Consider the following 24,388-nt stretch of genomic DNA (forward strand, 5'->3'; position numbering starts at 1 on the left):
TACGGTGTCAATTTAAAAATACTGAAATCAACAGTTTAATTTCATAATTCTTTCACATACACATTGGCACTTAATGTAAAATAAAAAAATACATTTTGTAAATATTGGCTATCTATGCTGGCGATGGCTTACGCGGTGACACGATGTACTAAACCTAGAAAAATAGATCGCTACTTGGCAAAATGTCGTCCTTGTGCAGACTGTATAAAATGCTGGAATACCACAGGATTTGATCACTGAAATCTACTCCACCGAGAAGATGACCGATGAAGGGTGCATCTCGGGATCTGAAACAAACGTATTTAATTAAATGGCTTTGCTGTTATGAACGCTATAATAGCAGCTTCCGTACCGTTTCTTGAAATCATGCTCCACCAGTGTGATGGCCCAGCGGAGCCGTGCCTGGTCCCGTTTCGTTTCTCGACCGAGGTAGGCGTGTACTCGCCCCAGATGGATCTTCATCAGTTCCTCGTAGGTTCCCTTGTCCTTCTTATCCAGCCGCTTCAGCACGACAATCTCCCGACCGATCAGTTGCAGCTTGTAACTGCGAAGTGTTTTCGTGCGTCGATCGGCAAATTTCAGTTCCGTCGTGGGGGTCAGCATCGGTGCCTTCTGGATGTGCCGGTAGACATCGTTCAGCGTCGTCGTGGGTCGGATGGCCAGGAAGTTGGTTTTACGGTCGGCGTCCTCCCAGTAGGTCCATCTGGAAATTTAGAAAATGTCTTGTTAGATTCATTTTTAACTGGAGATTTTAACATCGTTTTGAGGATGTTCCCCAAACGTTGGCTTCAGGATCATGTGAAAAACGTGGAAGTTCTACGAGCAAACTAACGTCTAGCGAAATCAATAAAAAAGACAACCTATCCGTTGTTTCAACAACGTGCGCCTGTCGGTAAAGAAGAACAAATGTCAAACGAACGGTGATTTGGTAAAACCGGTAAAACGTGTACAAATTCTAAACGAAGTAGGCGCGCTCGAAAAAAAGATAAAAACGAAAACGACCTAATTATTTTGATATTTTTAGTCCAGAAATCAATTGAAGATTTACGTGAAATTTGGAAACCAGATAGTGAGGACTACAATGGTAACAGACCCGTTGAATTTTTATTGCATATCTCTTCATAGAAAGGTAAGTAATAGAACTGCTGAAGAAACCGACTTTTGAACGGTGCCTCGGATGCCTCTAGTGTTATATACCATTCGACTCAGCTCGACGAGATCAGAAAATGTCTGTGTCCCTTTTTCTCGAAAATCGCTTAATCAATATCAACAAGCTCAGGCTCATTTGAGAGTTAAAGCTTGCTTTAATTTAGAATTGGAACAAACTTTTGCTCATATTGTGGCGTTCCTGGTGGGCGGATTTGGAAGTTCTTGGTGCCCACGTGTCGGGAATTTTGTCAGCTTCACGTATGATTTTTGGCATTCCGCAAAACGACTTGTACTTTGTAAACAATCAACATGGAAGCCGAAAGAAGGGAAAAAATTGTGCACAGTTATTTGGAAAATCCATTGTGGTCTGCATCTAGGCTAGCTAAACAGCTGAAATTGCCCAGAAATACCGTATGGCGCGTTATCAAACGGTATAAAGAAACATTGACGACGATTCGGAAGCCTCAAGCCAACCGTCGGAGTGGAACTGTCGACCGGAAACTCCGTGGTAAGATTTTGAAGACGATTAAGAGGAATCCTAATCTGTCGGACCGTGATTTGGCCAGAAAATTCGGTGCGGCCCATAGTACCGTGAGGAGAACTCGACTCTGGGAATGAATCAAGTCGTATCGAGCTAGCAAGCAGCCAAATCAGTCCATAAAACAGAATAGTATGGTCAAAATTCGTGCTTGGAAACTATATGACCAGGTGCTGCCCAAGTTCGACGGGTGTCTTCTGATGAACGATGAAACCTATGTCAGGGATGACTTCGGGCAAATCCCAGGTCAAAAATTGGCAAGAAAATTTATGATTTGGCAGATCATTTGCAGCTGTGGCAAAAAAACGAAAGTTTTCGTTACAAATTACAATGACATCGTTACAAGATAATGACATCGGAACTATACCAAAAAGAGTATCTCCAAAAACGAATTTTGCCGTTCATTCGTTCTCACGACCATCCCGTAATGTTTTGGCCAGATTTGGCAAGCTGTCATTACAGCAAAGTCGTTCAAAAATGGTATGAAGAGAAAGTGGTCCAGTTTGTTCCGAAAAACCTTAACCCACCCAACTGCCCCCAGTTCCGCCCTATTGAGAAATACTGGGTAATCATGAAGAGGAGACTCAAGGCAAAGGAAAAGGTTGTCAAAGACATCAATCAGATGACGACCTGGTGGAATAAGATAGCTAAAACGATGGACGAAGAAGGTGTGCGCCGCCTAATGAGCCGTTTCACAGGAAAAATTCGAGAATTCCTTCGAAACCGTGACGAATAAATTTATCCGTATTTTTTCTTAAAAGTATGAAGAAAACGCTAATTTGTATAAAAAAGATCTTGAATTCAATAATAAATAACTGAAATACAGGCAGTTGTCTTTGTTCCAATTCTATCTGAAGCAAGCTTTACTATTAAGTCATTGATCAAGTTAAAAAAAATGGTTGCGAGCTCTGGTTCCGGAGATATAATGGTATAAGTAAGGGACAGCCGTCAAACCGCGAATCTTCTATCAGCTGAATTTTTTCGAAGATGACTCAACGAATTTCTAAAATTTCGGGTTCGACAGATGTAATCTCATATCGTGACGTAACCGGAAAACCCCAGTCAAAATTTCCCGGAGATGTCTGAATCGATTTCGAAAGACTTAACACTTAAGAGTTTCTGATTTGCACCCCCTATATAGAAAATAAAGGTGTGTTCCACATAAAAATAAATAGATAATCGACTTACCTCAGCACAATCTCCAGCGCCCGCTCGCTATAGTGAATGGGCCGAATCAGCGCCCCATCCGCGATCACCTCGTACAGTGTCAATCTGTACCATTCGGAGCCTGCCTTCGCGGCCAGCTCCTTACAGATGTCGGATGCCGTCTTGGTCGGTGTGATCGTCACATTGACCTGTGTTTTATCCTCCTCCGGCTGCTGCTGCTGCTGCCCCTGTTCATCACAATCGATCGTAATCCAAACCTTCAGATCACCGGAATGTTTCACCGAATCGGACAGATTTTCCGCCGCGGCATGGTACTTCTGCAGAACCTTCAGCATCAGCTGTTCCTTCTTGATCTCTTCCGGTGTGATCGTGAATAGGTTTTTGTACAGCTTGATCAAATCGGCCACCACATCGGCTTCGTCCTGTGAGTAGCGCCACTGTTCGGCTTCCTGGTTCTGGCTTGAGTTGGCCATCAGCGTCGAACCCCAGATCATGGCTAAATTCGGTATTCCCATTTTGTTGTGCAGCTCAAGCGAAGCGATAAAGTTCAAATGGCCGACCAGTTTCTTCAGCGTTTGATGTTCGACGTGGGGCAAACGCAACAGAAGCTCCCGGTACGAATCGATCTTATCTTTGGCGGACTTCAAGCTGGTGATGCTTACGAAACTGATCGAATAATTACCGAGGAACGATTTCGGAATGTCACGAACAAACTTCTTCAACGCACCGGCCACGTCGTACTCGTTGAACTCGCCACGGGTCAGCTGCACCGCGAAGGCATCCTCCTTGAACAGCTGAAGGATTCGGGTGACCTGACTTGCCGAACCGGATTTCCTGTATATCCCCTCGGACATCGATCCGTGAGCGTAGATGAAGTTGATGCACTTATCGATCAGCACCGGGACATCGTTCCGCGTCAGCTGTTGACTGTGCAAAGACGTACCATTTTTGTGGGCCGTGTCCTTCAGTAACTTCCGCCAGATCTGTGTCTCTCGTGGTGAACTCATAATGAAGTACAGTGTGGCGTACGGGGGACAATCGATGAACAGTGACGGACCGGTTTCGATGTGTAGATTCCGTATCGATTCATCCGATTCGAACGCTCCGATGCATCGTGCTTTCCGCAGGTCCAACTGTTCCAGTTGACTGTCCTGAGAGTTGTGAAAGCACAGCCGACGTTTGGTTAGCAGTATCCAAGCTCCACTCCATTCGGACGATACGGATTTCTTCATGTAACACCAACCGGCACGGGTGAATTCCGCCAGGCAGTCGTCGGGGAAAACATCGCAGACCGATTGGAGAATTTTCCCCATCCAAACATTTCGGTCCACCCGTTTGTGCACTCCGAATATGTACGACTGTCGCGAGGTTTTCACGTTGCCACTGTTGGTGCTGGTGATGACCAGATTCGGATTGGTCACCAGCTGTTGGTTGGCGGTGGAACCGCCCTCCTTCTTTGGCAATGCCAACACCACCTCGAAACAGTGCAAATCCAAACTTTCACTGTTGAACTTGTGCTGCACGACGCACTGCAAACTCAGGATGAACTTCAGATGTAGCGTTTCCTTCGGTTGCATCTTCTGTGGGTCCTGATAGGTCTGAATGATTTTCTCCTTCAGCACCACCGACCGCGGCGCCAACTCGTTGAACACATCGCCGATCATACCGGACGGGAACTTCAACAGGTGACCGTGGTGACCGATGAATCGCTCGGTCAGCGGCGGTTTCGGAACCATCTCCAGTACCGTTCGAACGTCGGTTTTCGTTTTGAAGCTGGACTTCCGTTTCAACACATTAAACAACTTTGATTTGACGCTTGGTTTTCCACCTCCGCCACTCGTGGCCGGCGTAGGACCAGCGAAAGGATCCGGCAACGGTTCGTTCCCACCGATGGCTTCCAGATAGGACGGCAGATAGGTGTCGTCATCCTCGGCGATGCACGCCAGTTCGGATGGAAGTTCTTTTTGAATTTTTTCCATCGGTTTGTTGTCTAGCTTTTCGTTGACCGGATTTACTTTGCTGGTTTTGAGAAACCGATCCGCCGATTTTCCCGAACTGTGCGGCTCCTCCGACACAAACCAATTGGTTTGCGGTTCTTGAGCATGAGCGCTGGATGACGATGGATAGCTTAGATCAACCGGTTCCTGACTACTACTACTGCTGGCACTCGGTTCTTCTACAATCGCAAGGTACGGTTCGATGGTTGCGTCGTCCACCAGATTTTCAACGCTATCCGACGGTAGATTCAGATTTTGATGGACGATCATCGTTCGACGGGGACTTTTGTGGGACTTTTTCCGCTGTGGAATCGGTGGCGTTTCTTTGCTCGGAGCGCTCGGTTCTTCCGATTCCATCAACGAGTCGGTTCGCTTGGGTGGTTTCGGTGTCATCCCGTACGATTCCGCTCCGAGTATGTTCTCAATCAGGGCCAACTCGTCGTTACAGTCACCGGTGGTGGTGGGCCGATGATTGTTCAACAACAACGGATCGAACTCATCGATGATATCCGAGATGGACACCTCGTCGTAATCGTGCCGTGCCGCTTTCGGTGGTGCTGCTGCTTTCGACAGTGGCTGTGGCATCAGCAGTGCCGTTTCCGTTTCATAGATCTGACCGTAGATTTGCCCATCGTTGACGTAGGCCGGTTCCGGTGTGCTAACCCGTGAACTATCGTCCTCCTCCTCTTCCTCGTCTCGTCCGCCTACGTCGTAGAAATTCCAGGAGTCCGACCGGAGGTTCAAATTGTTGCGCAACTCATCGAAGGACGAAGTGCGCCGGGAAAAGATACGATTTAGCGAGTTGCAAGTGGCACGCCGAGAGTCCGGAGGAGCCGACGAGTCACCACCGACGACGGTAACATTTTCGTAGTTTTTCTTTCGAATCTGCATTTTTCGCAACATCTTTTCCGGTGGATTGTTGTCTTCCTCGGAGGAGCTGGAACTGCTGCTGGACACGGGAGGACGTGGAATGATGTTCAGTTTTCCGTATGGGCTTTCCTCCGTTGCCTTTGGTTTTGGTTTGTTAGTTCGTAGAACTGGCGCCGGCATTGCTGGAGGTCCCGCCACATCTTCCGAGTCGCTTCCGAGTTCGATTTCCCGAACCGAATCGATGTAGAACTTGGACTCGCACAGATTGGATTCGCTTTTGGTTTTGCTTCGCAGAGCCCCGGGAGGTGGCGTTTCCGAGTTCACATTTCGATCTTTTCTCGGCACAACTTTTGTGTACAGACTTTGACTCAGTGCGGAAGTTCGGGAGAAAAGTCCCGCCGCCGGAGGTGGTGGATTGTTGGTAGACGAGGAGGACGCCGAAGCTAAGCTAGCGGTGCTGTTCGATTTGAGGGAATCGTCATAACCGTGGTTGGTCCGCTTCGTACTCTTCGGAATGTCGTACGTAGACGAGGCCGGCGATATTTTGGTCAGATCTTCCCGGTTATCGAGCCTGTTGTTGTTGTTGCTGCTGTTGTTCAGTGGACTGTTGAACTGAATGTTTCTCATCAGATCTAGGTTTTCCGGCGGTGCCGTTTGTCTTCGTTCCAGACAATCGTCGTCTTCGGCGGACGTGCTTTTGCTTCGTTTCGTCTTCACGCTTTTGTTGCGCCCCAGCGACATCGACAGTTTGTCCTCGGTCATGCTGTTGATCGATTTGCGTACACTTTTCAGGTTCTTGTCTATCTTGCTGGCGACCTTCATGGTTTTGTGTGACACTCGTTCGCTGATGGATTCCGTTAGCAGCTTCGAGGTCATACCAATCGATTTGAAAAGATCTCTGCAAGTAGGAAAAAAACAACAATCAATTCAATAATCCTTCAGTCGCTGTTGAAACAGTCGTTCGCACCGCACGCGTATAGCTCTTGGCTCCTGGAAATTTTTTCTGGCCATCATTGATTCAAGGCTTCAGTATTTTTCAAGGCTACCTGAATCACTAACAGTCTTTTTCAAGACTAAGAAATTAGTCAGCCTTTTTTTTAATAACTATTTATTGGAATATGAGTTAAAATTAAATTATTAAGATTTAAATTGGGTGTTCAGTCACAAGTGGTGACTTTTCAGCCCTAATTAGTCAGCCTTTCTCAAGGCTATACAAAGAGTGATATTAGAGTGACTAAGAAATTAATCAGTCTTTATTAAGACTACCACAAAATCAGTCTTTATCAAGACTTTTCCAAACAAGGAGTCTAATCGAAGACTAATTTAGCCTAGTCAATTTAATTTCAAATTTCTTTCATTTCAAAACTGCCTGCGTCCAACCGGAAAGGCAACCTAAGGCTAAAAATAATTCAATACGGAATAAATCACAATCCGTTATTCAACATTTTCCTAATAACATTCACGATCTTATAGGATCTGAATGTAAAAATAAAAGACAACGGACGGTTTTCCCTTCCGTTGATTCTATGCCGTCTAACAATATTTACGAGATTCTTCCTGAACCGGATTGTAGCGACTTAGAAGAAAATTCTTCAAAAATTCCCAAAATGGACGCTTGTCGTTCTGGGAAGAAACATCAATCTATGCCACCAGTGACGGTGATGATTTCCGACTTCAAAGCATTCCGTACTGAGCTTTCTACTTTTCTCCCGGAAGTAAAAGTCTCATTTCAAATCGGACGAAGAGGAGAATTGCGAGTCTTGGTTGATGGATTGGAAGTCCGATATTTGTCCGAGAAACTTCATAAATTTTATTCATATGATATAAAATCAGACAGACCCTTCAAGGCTGTCTTGAAAGGCTTATCAAATGATCAAAGTATTGATGAAATTAAAAGTGAACTAAAAGAATTGCTTAGTTTTGCCCCTTCCCAAGTCATACTTATGAAAAAAAGAGCGAATGGTACTTCTAAACCACGCTCTGGAATTTCCCATGAACTTTACCTAATACACTTCAATCGAAGTGATGTAAACAATTTGAAAACTTTAGAAAAAGTACGTTTCATTTCCAACAGTAAAATTCATTGGGAACATTATAAACGGCATAATCGTATTGCTAACTTAACGCAATGTCGTCCAAGGCTTCGGTCATGGAACCAAAAATTGTCATATGGATATACGGTGTTTGAATTGTGGTAAATCGCATTCGAAAGACGTTTGTCCAATGAATGAAACCACTGATAAATTTTCATGTTCAAATTGCAATGGAAATCATAAATCCAATTATTTGAAATGTCCTGCCAGGGAAAAAATTTTGAACGCTCGTTCGCTTAGACAACAAGTCAAATCAACGACCTTAAATTTACATAACATACCTGAAAATAAAAATAAAAACCGTTACAAATGCCACGCCTAATTCTTCTAAGGCACTTATTTCTTCGAATTTAAAACAAAAAAAGGTACGCCTGCCTAACGAAAACAATTTATTGACAGGTAGATCGACCTCGACATCATCTTCTTCTAATGTCACTTATGCTAGTATAACAGGTAGAAATCTACCTCTTAATTCTTCTAACAGATCGGCTGAAAAGTTCGTATCGTTTCTATGAGAGGGCGCCACTAGAATTAAATCCATACCATTTTCAGTTAGTACCAACCTTCAAAAGATACGTGTATAAATTTGACAGCTGTCTGATTAATTAGTTTGTGAGATATTGCATTTTGAGTGAAGCTACTTTTGTTGTTGTGAAAAAAAATGGAAAAAAGGAATTTCGTGTGTTGACGAAACACTACTTTTTGACGAAAAAAATTGCCGCTGATACCAAAAAATGGCTTGATGAGTGTTATCCAGACTCTGCACCGGGCGAAGCAACAATTCGTAAGTGGTTTGCAAAATTTCGTACTGGTCATATGAGCACCGAAGACGATGAACGCAGTGGACGTCCAAAAGAGGCTGTTACCGATGAAAACGTGAAAAAAATCCACAAAATGATTTTCAATGACCGTAAAGTGAAGTTGATCGAGATAGCTGACACCCTAAAGATATCAAAGGAACGTGTTGGACATATTATTCAAGAATATTTGGATATGAGAAAGCTTTGTGCAAAATGGGTGCCGCGTGAGCTCACAATCGATCAAAAACAACAACGAATTGATGATTCTGAGCAGTGTTTGGAGCTGTTATATCGAAATAAAACCGATCTTTTTCGTCGATATATAACAATGGACGAAACATGGCTCCATCACTTCACTCCGGAGTCCAATCGACAGTCAGCTGAGTGGACTGCACGCGATGAACCGAACCCAAAGCGTGGAAAGACTCAACAATCGGCCGGTAAGGCTATGGCGTCTGTATTTTGGGATTCACATGGTATAATTTTCATCGACTACCTTGAAAAGGGAAAAAACCATCAACAGTGACTATTATATAGCGTTATTAGAGCGTTTGAAGGACGAAATTAAAAAAAACGGCCTCATTTGAAGAAGAAAAAAGTTTTGTTTCATCAAGACAATGCACCGTGTCACAAGTCGATGAAAACCATGCTGAAATTGAACGAATTGGGCTGCGAAATGCTCCCTCATCCACCGTTTTCTCCAGATTTGGCCCCCAGTGACTTTTTCCTGTTCTCAGACCTCAAGAGAATGCTCGCTGGTAAAAAATTTAGAAGCAATGAAGAGGTAATCGCTGAAACTGAGGCCTATTTTGAGGCAAAGGACAAATCGTACTACAAAAATGGTATCGAAAAGTTGGAAGATCGCTATAATCGCTGTATCGCCTCTGATGGCAATTATGTTGAATAATAAAAACGAATTTTGGCAAAAAAAATGTGTGTTTCTATTAAACGATACGAACTTTTCAGCCGAACTGTTAATGTAAATAATGAAAATACAGGAACGCCTTCCTTCATCTTCTTCTAATGGCAGTTACACTAGTGTAACAGGTAGATATCTACCTACCAATATTCTTTCAATGCCATTCGCTTCTTTAAACGAAGCCGATTTAGGCGATATATAACTGAAAATAAAATGATCTACCTACAAGATAAACTTTTTCAAATGATCATCCGAATGAATTCGACTTCATCACTTTTTGAAGCATTTCAAACCGGATGGCAATTTGCAAATAATATTATAATGAATTTAAAATTTAACAGTGATGTTAAATAATTATTTGAATATTTTAAATTGGAATGCTCGATCTTTGAAATCGAGTGAAGATGAATTTTATAATTTTCTCGAAGTTCACAAAATCCATATTGCCATTGTGACAGAAACTTTTCTTAAACCAAATGTCAAATTGAAAAGTAATCCACATTATGTGGTTCATCGATTTGACAGGTTTACTGGAATGGGTGGTGGAGTTGCCATTTTTGTCCAAAGGCAAATTAAACATCGAATTTTACCTTCTTTCAATACTAAAGTTATTGAAAGCTTGGGAATCGAAGCTGAAACCATTCATGAAATTTATTTCATCGCTGGAGCATATTTGCCATTCCAATGCACCGGCGAACAATTAAATTTCTTTAAATGCGATTTGCAAAAACTCACAAGATATCGATCGAAATTTTTCGTAATAGGGGACTTAAATGCTAAGCATGTCCAGTGGAATTGTAGGCAAAATAACAGTAATGGTAAAATACTTCATAATCAACTCTCAGCTGGTTACTTTACAGTTCTTCATCCCAGTAATCCTACTTGTTTCTCTTCCGTGAAAAACCCTTCTACAATTGATCTGGTTCTAACAGATCAAAGTCACATTTGTAGTGAACCGATTACTCATGCTGATTTTGACTCAGATCATCTTCCTGTAACATTCAGACTTTCCAACGAAGCTATAATTAATCCAATTAGTTCTATTTTCAACTATCATAGAGCTAATTGGTTGGATTACAGATCTCACATTGAAAATCATGTGGATCATGAAACTATTTTAGAAAATTCTGCGGACATCGACACAGCAATTGATAATTTGAATCATTATATTATCGAAGCTAGAAATCTTTCAGTTCCCAAAGCTCAAACTAAATTAAATTCTCCTATCAAAGATGACAATCTTCAACTGCTCATTCGGTTGAAGAATGTTCGTCGACGACAATATCAACGTTCTCGTGATCCTGCTATGAAAAACATAGTTAAGGATTGACAAACGATTACTCTTTTGCGAAATGAAAATTTCGCTAAAGAAGTTGAACAAATTAAACCATATTCTAAACCTTTCTGGAAACTTTCTAAGGTTCTTATGAAACCTCAGAAACCAATTCCTGCTCTCAAGGAAGGAAATCAAATACTTCTTACAAATGGCGAAAAAGCTCAAAAACTTGCTCAGCAGTTCGAGGGTGTCCACAATTTTAATTTGAACGTTGTGAGTCCTATTGAAAATGAAGTCTCACTGAAATATGAGCATATTTCAATCCAAGTGTTATCACAAGCTGACATTATTGAGACGAATTTTTATGAAATTAAATCAATTATTAGGAAACTCAAAAACATGAAGGCTCCTGGTAATGATGGAATTTTTAATATTCTTATTAAAAATCTTCCCGATGTTGCCTTGAGACTCCTGGTTAAAATTTTCAACAAGTGTTTTTCATTAGCTTACTTCCCAAAAAGATGGAAAAACGCTAAAGTAATTCCTATCCTGAAACCTGATAAAAATCCAGCAGAAACATCAAGTTATCGACCAATTAGCTTACTTTCTTCTATCAGTAAACTTTTTGAAAAAATTATCTTGTTGAGAATGATGTGTCATATAAATGAGAATTCAATTTTTTTACCAGAGCAGTTTGGATTTCGTCATGAACATTCAACTACTCATCAACTTGTAAGAGTTAGCAAAGCAACGTTCCTTTTGTGGAATTGGGCCTTTCTGTTTCAACAGACTTCGCAGCCGATTCTAGGTTTAACGTATGACAAAAACCTCACTTTTAAGGATCACATTGAAGGAATCCAGGCAAAGTGTAATAAATATATTAAATGTTTATATCCTCTTATAAACAGAAATTCTAAGCTCTGTCTAAAAAACAAATTGTTAATTCATAAACAAATTTTCAGACCAGCCATGCTTTATGCAGTACCAATTTGGTCAAGTTGTTGTTCCACCAGGAAGAAAACGCTTCAAAGGATTCAGAATAAAATTCTGAAAATGATTCTGAAGCGTCCTCCCTGGTTTAGTACAAATGAGTTACACAGACTCACAAATATAGAACCATTAGATGTAATGTCACATAATATTATAAGCAAATTCCGACAAAAATCGATGCAATCTTCAATTGAATCGATTCGCTCTCTGTATTAGTTAGTAAGTTAGTATATAAGTTCCTTTTCCCCATTACACAATACAAGTAGGTTTAGAATTTTCCCTACACAAAAATCTCAGAATTGCGGAACCAAATCATATATATATATAATTGGGCTCAGTCACCACTTGTGGCTGAACATCCAATTTAAATCTTAATGATTTAATTTAAACTCATATTCTTTCTTTATTAAAAAAAAATTCAATAATCCTTCCAAACCGACTTACTGACACCTACCCGGGTGAGCTGGTTTTGTACTTCCGTCCACTGTCACCACTTCCAATCGATGTCCCATCGGATTCGCCACGATCCAAACCGTCCGGATTCCGTTCGCTCCCGTAACTGAAACGCGGCCCCGTAGTATTCGATGTTCCGGGTGAAGTCGGTGGCGTCGAGCTACCTCGCAAATCGTTGTGAACCGTAGTAATGATGGCAGGATGATTTTTGCCCGGACTAGGACTTTTCTTTATGGCCCCGGCGGCCGTCACCAGAGGAGTTACGTTCTGATAGCGACTGGATTCATCTCCGGCACCTGTTTCTTCGTGGACTACGATTCGTGACCTTCGGGGTGCCGGAACCGGTCGTACGTTGGTCGGTACTTCGGTACTTCCATTCTGAATTTTCGTGTGACTGCGTGGGTGTATAATTTCAAAGTTTTCGTAGTCCAGTTTGGGATACAGCGACGGGTACAGGGAGGTTCCGTCCGGGATATCGCGACTCTTTTCGTTGTTGTTGATTTTGTCATCTATCTTGACTGCGGAAGCTGGGTTGTTGATGTTGTTGTTGTTGGTGCGCTGACGGGGTCGAGGAACGGGTACCGGAGTGCTCGGAACTTGAGTGTCTCCCATTGTTTTGACGGGCCGATTCTGTGGAGAAGAGAGAAAAATGATGCTTCGTTAGATGATAAGAAATCTAATGTACTTAAACTTGAACGGAACTATATTTTAATACTAGCTGAATTACCCCGTGTTCAATTGAAGTGTCAGAAATTCATGAAACCAGACATTTGTCAAAAATCAAATGCTCACAAATTCCTATGTCATGCCTTCCCGCACGAACCTATGATGACATTTTGTCAATAGAACGGCATCGACTGGGCGCTATCGTCTATGGCGTTAGTAGCAGAATAGTAGCAGAGGATGTCATTTGATTTGTATGTAATCACTATTTCTTTTACGAAATTGATAATTCCCTATTTCCTGAGTCACTTTCTCTTGCCTTTGACTCGGATCTTAATCCGAGTTTGTCTTCGAATTTTTTTGGTTGTCCAAAGCGAGGCCTATCTTCAACGATGAAATTTCCATTCTTGAAACGTTGAAGCCATTCTCTACATGATTTATCATTTGTAGCATTATCACCATAAACATCCACTTCAGTGCTTCAGTTGCACTTCTCTTCCAATTAAAATAGAAAACATTAGAAGAATGAAGATGTATTTGTCTACCTGTTGCCAAAGCGTAACTGTCATTAGAAGAAGATGATGACGAGGTCAATCTACCTGTCAATAAATTGTTTTCGTTAGAAGACGAATTGGAAGGCGTACCTGTTTTTTGTTTTAAATTCGAAGAAATAAGTGCCTTAGAAGAATAAGATGTGGCGTTTGTAACGGTTTTTTTTATTTTCAGGTATGTTCTGTAAATTTAAGGTCGTTGATTTGACTTGTTGTCTAACCGAACGAGCGTTTAAAATTTTTTCCCTGGCAGGACATTTCAAATAATTGGATTTATGATTTCCATTGTAATTTGGGCGTGAAAATTTATCAGTGGTTTCATTCATTGGACAAACGTCTTTCGAATGCGATTTACCACAATTCAAACACCGTATATCCATATGACAATTTTTGGTTCCATGACCGAAGCCTTGGACGACATTGCGTTAAGTTTGCAATACGATTATGCCGTTTATTATGTTCCCAATGATTTTAATGTGGGAAATGAAATGTACTTTTTCTAAAGTTTTCAAATTGTTTACATCACTTCGATTGAAGTGTATTAAGTAAAGTTCATGGGAAATTCCAGAGCGTGGTTTAAAAGTACCATTCTCTCTTTTTTTTATAAGTATTACTTGGGAAGGGGCAAAACCAAGAAATTCTTTTAGTTCAATTTTAATTTCATCACTACTTTGATCATTTGATAAGCCTTTCAAGACAGCCTTGAAGGGTCTGTCTGATTTTATATCATATGAATAAAATTTATGAAGTTTCTCGGACAAATATCGGACTTCCAATCCATCAACCAAGACTCGCAATTCTCCTCTTCGTCCGATTTGAAATGAGACTTTTACTTCCGGGAGAAAAGTAGAAAGCTCAGTACGGAATGCTTTGAAGTCGGAAATCATCACCGTCACTGGTGGCATAGATTGATGTTTCTTCCCAGAACGACAAGCGTCCATTTTGGGAATTTTTGAAGAATTTTCTTCTATGTCGCTACAATCGGATTCAGGAAGAATCTCGTAAATATTGTTAGACGGCATAGAATCAACGGAAGAGAAATCCGTCCGTTGTCTTTTATTTTTACATTCAGATTCTATAAGATCGTGAATGTTAGTCGAAAAATGTTAAACAACGGATTGTGATTTATTCCGTATTGAATTATTTTTAGCCTTTGGCTTGTTGCCTTTCCGGTTGGACGCAGGCATTTTTGAAATTAATGAAATTTTAAATTAAATTAACTAGGCTAAATTAGTCTTCGATTAGACTCCTAGCTAGCCTTAAAAAAGGCTGATTAATTTCTTAGTCACTCTAATATCACTCTTTGTATCACTTAGTCACTCTAATATCACTCTTTGTATCACTTAGTCACTTAGTTAGTGATTCAGGTAGCCTTGAAAAAGACTGAAGCGTTGAATCAATGAAAGTCTAAATAGCCAGAAAAAAATTCCAGGAGCCAAGAGCTATACGCTTGCGGTGCGAACGACTGTTTAACACCGACTGAAAGAAAGAAAATATACTGTTGACTGGACATTGCCTGTGGATGTTTACCTACGACATATGCCCAAGTAACGTAGCTTATTTGGGACTAGTTGGCAACAGCAAATTGAAGCGATTGTTACTAACATCTAACCAATTGTGCGTTTAAAATAAGTTGTCGTTACGTTGCAATGTCATGCTAGAATTATTTGAGCATATTCAGCTATTCATTATTTTTGTCGAAAAATAGTTTTGAAAAAAGTAAAATTCATGTCTTATTTGAGTTTAATACACTGCTTGCTGCATGGCTGGTTCCGAAGACTGAGTATTCGGATACGATTGGTAAGAAATAGGACATTGGATGTAAACTGAAGTATTGTTAGGATCAGAAAATGTTAATTGATTATCAGGAATGAGAACTAATTGGCTCAAGTGGCACGTTCCCCTAGTTATTTGAAGATTTGTGCCTTGCCGTAGCATTCCATCATTGTCCTGATGGGAAGGGTAGAATAAAAGGAATATGGAAGGGAAATGTGAAATAAGTGAGGTAGAAAAAAAAACCCACAACAAAAAGAAATAAATCGTTCTGCATCAATGAAAGGATGCTGAACCAAATACAAATAATAATACCCCTAAGTCCCATACAAATGAACCGCCAATGTTTGGTTCACAGCCTGAACAAGTAAGCCTAGCAAATTACTCCCTTTCATTGCAATAGTTTGAAAGTGTGGAAGGAGATCGTTTCTGGCAACGCTTTATGCTAGTTGCTACGGTGCAAAACAAACTTGTTTGTTTATGTTTAACCTTGGCTGTATTAAACTGCAACAATCAGTCTAAATATCAGCGGCACTAGCACAAAAGATGAAAAATGAACACAAACACCCACGAATCTACAAATATCAATACAGCTAGTAGTATATTCATGGTGGCTTAACCATTCTAGATTATTGTTTAACTTACATTTCGCTTGTGATCTTAATTATCAGATAAAAACTGTTTGTTTATTTATTTTTCACTATAATAAACAGTAACTATGGTGAACTTGTTCTTACCCTTCAGTGTTGCTAGTTTTATAGAAAACTCGTTAAAGTACATTGTCACTCTGACAGTGTATCATGACAGTGTACCGCACGATGCAAAATGTGTCCTCGAAAATTTGTCGAAGTATTCCGTATTATAATTTGTATTTGGCTGAACGATCTGTAGATGCCACAATAAACATTTAATCTCTGTTACAACCATTTAGGGTAGAAACAGTAGGGATTCTTTCACTCCATGAAGAACTATGAACTTCTCTAACTATTGCTCCTTACCATATAGATATAGAATATCTTTCAATTTTAGCTCACCATACGCAGATTCAACCATGTACGGAGAACCAGAAACCCGGATACGTACACAAATCATTCAAACAATACTTAGCACGCTGAATAGTAGCCATGTGATGGATGAGAGCTCTGACCAGAATCCTGCAATGATGCTTGGGAAAATTCAATAGACATTTTAATATTCTCAGATTCAAATCTGGCCGTTGACTGAGCGCAAATTCGCAACCTGCGCCAATAGCTGGCATGTTTGGATGCAGCCCTAGAACCAGAGCTGCAAATTGTCCGTCATGTCAAATGACCTTAACAGACTGACTAAAATCATCGTCGGTACGGTCAAAGTGTCTGTCAAATAAGATACTCGATAGTTCTATGACCAAGTAGAAGTATACTCAGTCAAAGACAGACGACTTTTTTGTTTTCAAAATTCAGCTAGTCGTGAATATATCTTGTGGAACTTAGCACATCATAATGATACAATCCATGGTCGAAAATAGACCATTTCTTCTTGTGCGTTAAACGGATCTGAACATCGTGGAGAAAACCTTCCACCATCACCACCACAACAGACAGGCTTTAATTGCAAACCTGAATTTTGGAGCCAGTTTTTGTTTAAGAAGTCACTAAAAGGATTCTCCGATACTTTGCTAGTTTCATAAATTTGTAATGTTTTGAAATGTCGCGTACGCCCAACCATCACACGACAATTGTAGTTGCTATTTCTACGAGGCCACGGTCGACGAACGCACACGAGTCATCGTACAGGAAATATCACACTAGCAGCTAGTAATTGCATAGCAGCGCATAACTACGGTATGCTCTATTCAGTCATAACTGACAGATGCTGTTTTTTTTCTCCAACCCCCCCCCCCCCCCCCCCCCATTCCGTGCAATTACCCACGTTTTCATAACCGCTATTACAGCGCGGACGATGAATCATTTTTTTTCCAGTGCCAATCCTCCTTCAACCGTTCAACCGTTTGAAAACATTTACCCGACAACTAGATTGTGGATCGTGTTTCGCCGTTGTCTAACATTCACATAAATTTGTGAATGAAAGCTCTCGATATTACGCGTCGTTGTAAGCGCAGTAACAGCAACAACAAACCGAGTCCAACAGTTACCATGCCAACCAGAAAACAGAAATTTCTGCAGAAATTCTTTGAGTCGTTCAAGGGAATAACCGTTAGCTAGTGTAATCAAAAGTAGTCCCCCACGCGGTTCGTTCGTTGTTAGTGAAATTGTTTGCGGTAATAACACTTCAGTACACATCGGAAAATGTGTCCTCTGAAGTAGATCGCATGTTCTGTTGCGCGGAATCCTCAATTCTTAGAAGAACGCGAAAAAAAAATGAGCAAAACTGCTTACTTTGGAGCTGCTTTGTGATCGTTTACCTCCTGCTTGTTGCGCGAAGGGAGTTCTGATTGATTCTGATTGCACACCGGGTGACTCATCCAGAGCTGCTGGCTACGTCGTAAAATGCTCACTGGAGCGGTCCCCATTAGGAGGTATCCAAGTAACTGACAAGTTTTATAGGTGCATTTGAAGCAGATGTAAGACAATAGTGTCTTACTTAAAGCGAAAATGGGACTTGGTGGTCAATAGGAAAATCACTCTCAACCGATCATCAGTTTCGATGTGGAGGTTTTGAAAAAAAAAACTATGAGAAATGAGGCTTTATTCAACATACTGAAGGGGAAAAATCCATCAGACCCCACTGTATCGACTCAGTCATCAAAATTCGAGCCATACGGAGTAAAATTACAAGAATTTCCAGGCACATTAGAAACCCGTTTGAATCACGTTTTAACTACAAAAAAAAAATGATTTGTATTCATTTACTAATTACGAACCCGTCAGACACATTTCTGATGGTAATGTTGAAGACTATATAAAAAGTTGACTTCTGTTGCGTGATAGATTAAATTAGAAGCCGATAGTCGTTGAAACAATTCTTTGAAGTCAGTCGATAGCATACCAGAAATAGAAATTTACTTTAAGTACTTGTGTTTCACGAGAAAGGATTATTTCGAAAGTATTTATTTTAACTATCTTTTGCAGTAAACAGTGAAATCACCACCACCATTCTTGCTTTCGACGACGACGACGACGTCGAGTTTTCAGCGTAGCTTGTTGACAGAGAATGTCAAATCTTCTGAATTTGCAAATTTTTGACGCGAGGTCGCGATGCCATTTTGCTTTTTTTCAGGCATGACAAAGAAGGTTTCGATTGTCCTCCTGATGGACCCAATTTTATAGTTATCAGATCCGAACAAACTTTTGATTGACATCTTTTTCAGTGTTTTCAAATTCGGATGCATTGGAATGCTTCAAACATTCGAATCCTGCTTCTGAAAAGCAAAGCGCTAGACAAAGCGCTGATCGTAAATTGGTACTGTTTCCCAACTAGACACGCGTCACTTGAACATACGTCCTAGAAGTTGTCTCATTGTTGGACCGATTTTTACAAACTTAGATTCAAATGAAAAAAATATTTTCTGCCTTTCTTATACAAAAAGGTACTGCAACCACTGTGAAACCCGAATTAAAAAAAAACACTGAATAAATATCTGTTTGCGTATGTGGCTATGTGATACTAAATTTTCTTGTAGGTGGCTGAACCTAACAATGCCAACACTCACAAATGTAAGATCAAATGAAAGGTCACACTTTCCTATAGAACGCTATTGAATTTTACCCAAATACGACATCAGATTCCGGAGTTACACGGTGATACAAAAAATAACAAAAAATATGCATGCAATGTTCTCAGAGATTGTTAAGCCGATTTTATTTATTTATTTATTTAGTAGGAGTAGGGAACAGTCCAATGGAGCTGAAATCTTAGTCTCTCTCTCTCTCCGTCAGGCATAAAACCTCCTCATCTTTTATATCAACAGTTTACAAAAATCCAGCAGATACATTGTCATAAACTTATTGCTAATAATTAAAACTAATTGCTAACCATAGTACTTAAGAACTAGAAAAGGAATTTAGAAATATTTTTTTCTGTGAGGATGAGTAGTATGAGAAAGGCATCATCGCACCTCAAAGTGGAATAAAACAGGCTTTTTATACCGTTTATTTTATCCCGATTTCAACCAAATTATGGTCGTTCGTCGCGAGAGGTACCTTTCTGAAACCAAAAATATCAACAATAATGCTTTTCTGAACTTGAACGTTAAACCGAGCCTAGAGATCGGTTCAGCCGTATTCGAGAAAATTTGGCGCATGGAAAAATGCGATTTGTCGCTTACGTCACTTATACGATCATATCTCCGGAACCGGAAGTGCCATAGCGTAGTGATTTTCAAATAGTAACTTTCAAACGTGCCTAAGTGTGTTGATTTCGGTAGGACAATCTTTACGAAAACTGAGCGGATAAATAAACCGTGAAAAGAGAACACACACAATCACTATCTGAGCAATTATATATCCTTTTTATAGAAAAAGGCAAAAATGAAAAAAGTGCACTTTTTGCTTTTCTCTACCGAAAGGTAATAGAATTGCTGAAAACCCCTAATTTCGATTCTCGGAGACCCATAGTGTTATATACCATTCGACTAAGCTCGACGGAATTGGAAAATGTCTGTGAGTGTGCATATTTCAAGGATTTTTATCACTCAATTTTTTCAGAAATGGCTGAATTTCAGTAAGCTTAGACTTGTTTGAAAGATAATGGACCAGAGATCAAGTACGAATATCAAACGGCTGTCGCTTCCGGTTTCGGAGATATAATGGTATAAGTGACGTAACCGATAAACTACACATTTTTCATCGGCTAAATTTTCTCTAAGATAACTCAACGAATTTCGATAAACTAAGGTTTATTTGAAAGCTACAATACGGTCATTGATCATGTTTGGAAGGGTGGTTATGGAAAACATTTTCAATTCGGAAGATATAATCTCATATATGACGTAACCGACAAATACCAGTATTTTACAATTGGTCAAAACTTATTCGGAGATGTCTGGATCGATTTCGAAAGACTTAAACTCGTTAGTCCATCATTCGTCGTGAGCTCCAGCATTCCTCAGGGAAGCCATCTAGGACCGTTTATATTACTACTATATTCAAATGATAAAGCTTTCATTTACAGATAATTCAAGCTGTTTGATCTCATAAAAAATCTGAAAGACTTAGATTTCTTGCAGTCAAGTATGATTACACTATTTCGCAAGCGGCACTGAAACGGGAGACACATGGGGCATACCTAGGATAATTTGCGCCCGGGACGAAATATATTTTACCGCTCCTTATCGTAAGGGAGAATCGGTTTAGCGAGCAAGAACAAAACGGTCCCTACCTCCACTTCACGACCGAAACGGGAAATGTCCTACTGCTTATTTTGCCGCCCCCAGAAAATTTGCCCCTGTTTAGGTAGCTTTGTAGCTTAATTGTATTTAAGCTACAAAGCTACCTAAACAGGGGCAAATTTTCTGGGGGCGGCAAAATAAGCAGTAGGACATTTCCCGTTTCGGTCGTGAAGTGGAGGTAGGGACCGTTTTGTTCTTGCTCGCTAAACCGATTCTCCCTTACGATAAGGAGCGGTAAAATATATTTCGTCCCGGGCGCAAATTATCCTAGGTATGCCCCACGATCTGTTGATACAAAAGGCGAGGTTTTATGCCTGTTGGAGAAGAAGAACGAAAAATCTCAGCTCCAGTGTGCTTTTCCTTTGGTCCTAAATCCTAAATAAAAAAATTGGTCTTGTTAGCTGATGGCCATACAAATTTGCCTAGCTCAGTAGATTAAAACAGGTTTTTTGTGTTGAAAGATATGAGTTTTGTATTATAAAGATCCGGGTTGTTACGGACGCGCGGATTTTGCGGTTTTTTCGCGCGGTTTTTTTTCAGGTTTTGATACGATGGCGCGGATTCAACTTGATCCATTACCGAATATTAGTCTCGAAAGAGCTGCAAGGAGTTTAAATTAGTGGATCCATATCCGAAAAATTGAGCGGTAAAATAGTGAGTTTTGTCGTTTACGTCACTTATACCATTATATCCGGAGCCTGCAGTCCTAGCAGTCATTTGATCTTCTAATTTAATTTACAACCCAAGACTAGCTTTCAAGTGAGCTTACGCTAACACTCAAAAGTCGATTACATCCTTTTTCTAGAGAAAGGCGAAACTCAAATTCAAAAACAATTTTTTGGCGGAACAATTCATCATCAGGCAATTTTTGCTGCTTTGTAACTTTAAGTTGGATTGATAACTGGCAGACGATGAAAGAGTGTAAATTTAGAAGAAAGTTGTGAACACCGCATGCTTGTTTCTCGTATTATGAAGGTCAGCTTTTGCTCGTGCTCAATGCGACACAGCTTTTCTGCATCGACGCATTTTTCGACGTTAGCCTCATGGTAGTATTTCCGTTTTTTATCAGCATTCCGACTTTGCCAATTGACTGATAAGATTCCATCACTTTCTTGGTTGGTTGGTTGAAACTAACATTGTCTAACAGAAACGTGGGTGAGTTGATTTCAGTCAAATCATTATCCACCAGTTTCGACAAATCAAGCTAACGAATTCGGACACACGAAAAAACTCGACCAGAATGAATGTAAACTTTCGCTTACCGAAGCAAGTAGGCTACGACGATGGCGTTTCATTCATTCTTGCGAGAATGACTCACCAACCAGCCGATACTCGTTTTCAATTTTTTTTTCTCTCTACTTGGTCTGTCCGCGGGAAACATGTTCGCTGCCTTCTCATTCGTAACCGATTGCAGTAGGCTTTGCGAGACAAATGCTCCCACTGGCATCAGCCCGTCAACTGATAGTGGTTGGCCTCCAAAGCTCATTTTTTTTTCCTCTACAAAGAGAGTGTTGCACAACGATGAAATGTGCAGAGTTACCTTTCTCGTTAACCGGTCGACCGACAGAGACACGGGAATGACAATTGACTATGACCTAAGAATGCAGGAATCTTATGATCGGATATTTTTTTACTGGCTATTCCACGCATTAAAATCTAAATCCCCAAACGAATCACGGTTCCACGAACTTGCAAACAGATCATACCAACGAATGAATCAGTGCATGCCTCTCTCTGTTTACCAACTTAGCAGTTCTACCTTTGACTTCCAACACACAACCAATTCAAAGTTCTCCGAAAACAACCATCTGCCTGCTGTTTGGTACCGCGCACTCATCACCTCAAGCACTCTTACTAGTGAAAACAGAAACAAATTTATTGTATTCAGTCGGTCGACAGCAATCGTAAACAATCACATCCACTTTGGCCAAGGCAATTTAGAAAAAGTAGTAAATGGCCCGTATTGGCGTATCTACCGGAAGAATGGTGATGACAACTTCAGCGGCAAACAGATCGCCGCTGATAGTTGGATGCTATCACCTACCTTTTCAACGATGCACTATTCAACGAAGTAGGCGTGGTGGCATGCGCGGCCGTCGTTCCCCAAAGCGGCGGCGCCTCCTGCTCCAATCAACGAAGTCGCACTGTTTGTTTTGACCGATCGTTGCTCTGCTCGCACTAACACACACAACCGGTCGAAAATTGCACAAGCTCCAAAAAGCATTCCAGTGGACGGTACCAAACTAACACACACCCACACACGCGTACACCAAAATACCGAAACACAATTTGTTGCTTCACACTTTGCTGCTGCTGTCGTCGCACTTTGTCTGCTGGTTGATTGGACAAAATTGATTGAATATCAATGCTTGACTCATGTAACGTGGGGCTTAGCGAAACTGGATGAAATCACTTGATAAAAAAAAAGCTCACGAATCTCGTCACTAAGGATATCGTGGTCCCACGAGGGGTGCGGCATCGAACATTTTCTTACGTGCACTGGATGGTTACATGAATAATAACAAAAGAACAGTGCATATTTCAGTCCATTGGCCGAGATCAAGTAAGGCACTAAAACACACCAACACACAGTGATTGCGGTGTTGTAAAGTCGAAATGACTAAACACAAGGCGACGAAAAAAGCGAACCCAACCGTACGCGACCGCAGTCGGCTCAAGAATGAGACACGACCGAGCTGCTTTTGTGTGAATGCAACAGAGTGAGGCCAGTGATGCCATTTTTGTGTCATGGTAATTCCTCAAATTTGTGTTTGACAACTTTTTCGAGTTTATAACATATTTTCAACACATGCGTTCTTTTTCCACTTATACTAATGTACAAATATTATACGAAAAAGCTTCGAAATATACGTGTCAATGATTGTCTTAGGCGGAGTTTTTGGCGTAGCACTACGTCTTTCTTTACTATGCTCCTGGGTGCATTTTCAAAATTTCACGACACGAAAGTGTAACGAAATTACTCCAGATTTGATTTCTTAATAACTGTTTCCCTGATTGAGTATTTCTAATTCTTCCACTAAATGAATGATTAAAGATGTAAGATTGTTGCTGATACCACGTTGATTACGAAAACATTGTTTAAATGGTGATAAAATAGGTCCAAACACGAAACATAAAAAACCACCGAATCTATAAATAGACCCGGTTGTACCTTTGCTAGCTTCAGTCTATGACAATTAATACTCGTATCTGTACTGTATTTTGCAGTATTGTACTGTATTTGCGACCCTAATACTGCGTACTGTTTTTACCCTTAAATGTACTGTATTTTAATTTATACTGTATTTTTACTCTGAAATGTACTGTATTTCTCACACTAGAAAATAATACAGAATTTTGAGTCATTAACGCATCGGATTTCGATTTTTGCGCAGTACAAAACATCAGAAGAACAGCGACAACACGTAGCGAATGTGAATGTACGTACATGCAAACTACAAATTTTTCTTTAATCGTTCTTGTTCAGAGCGCGTCACAACAATTTAGCGAAATTTTGATGATTAAAAAAAAAAGAAAAATGTCTCAACCAAAACGAAAATATACACTAAATCAAAATCATCATAAAAAATATAAGCTTCTAAAATAAATAAATAAGAATTGAGATTATGGAAATAAATCATTTTATAATTATTTGCATTTAACGATTTGTTGAGTCTTGTCGAGACGTACAACCGTATTGAACTAGTTTTACATTTGATCAGTGTCTAACGAGGAAAACAGATTTAATGATAATGATATGCAAGTACAACTGCGTGACGAAAACAGCGAAAAGGCTACCGAAGATACGGGACTCGAACCC

At 40.5% G+C, this 24,388-nt stretch overlaps 1 protein-coding gene across 1 annotated transcript; it reads right to left on the reverse strand.

Annotated features, from left to right (window-relative positions):
- Positions 1 to 11: 11 nt before the first annotated feature.
- Positions 12 to 23,234, reverse strand: LOC131426451 (uncharacterized). Its single transcript, XM_058589189.1, has 5 exons — positions 22,613 to 23,234; positions 12,254 to 12,882; positions 2,876 to 6,619; positions 353 to 703; positions 12 to 287 (listed from the first exon to the last, which is right to left on the reverse strand). The coding sequence occupies exons 2-5, from the start codon at positions 12,862 to 12,864 to the stop codon at positions 155 to 157; spliced, it is 4,839 nt and encodes a 1,612-aa protein (XP_058445172.1). The 5' UTR covers positions 12,865 to 12,882; positions 22,613 to 23,234; the 3' UTR covers positions 12 to 154.
- Between the last annotated feature and the right edge of the window lie 1,154 nt (positions 23,235 to 24,388).

The sequence above is a fragment of the Malaya genurostris genome, chromosome 1 (genome assembly GCF_030247185.1).
Source record: "Malaya genurostris strain Urasoe2022 chromosome 1, Malgen_1.1, whole genome shotgun sequence".
Classification (NCBI taxonomy): Eukaryota; Metazoa; Arthropoda; class Insecta; order Diptera; family Culicidae; genus Malaya; species Malaya genurostris.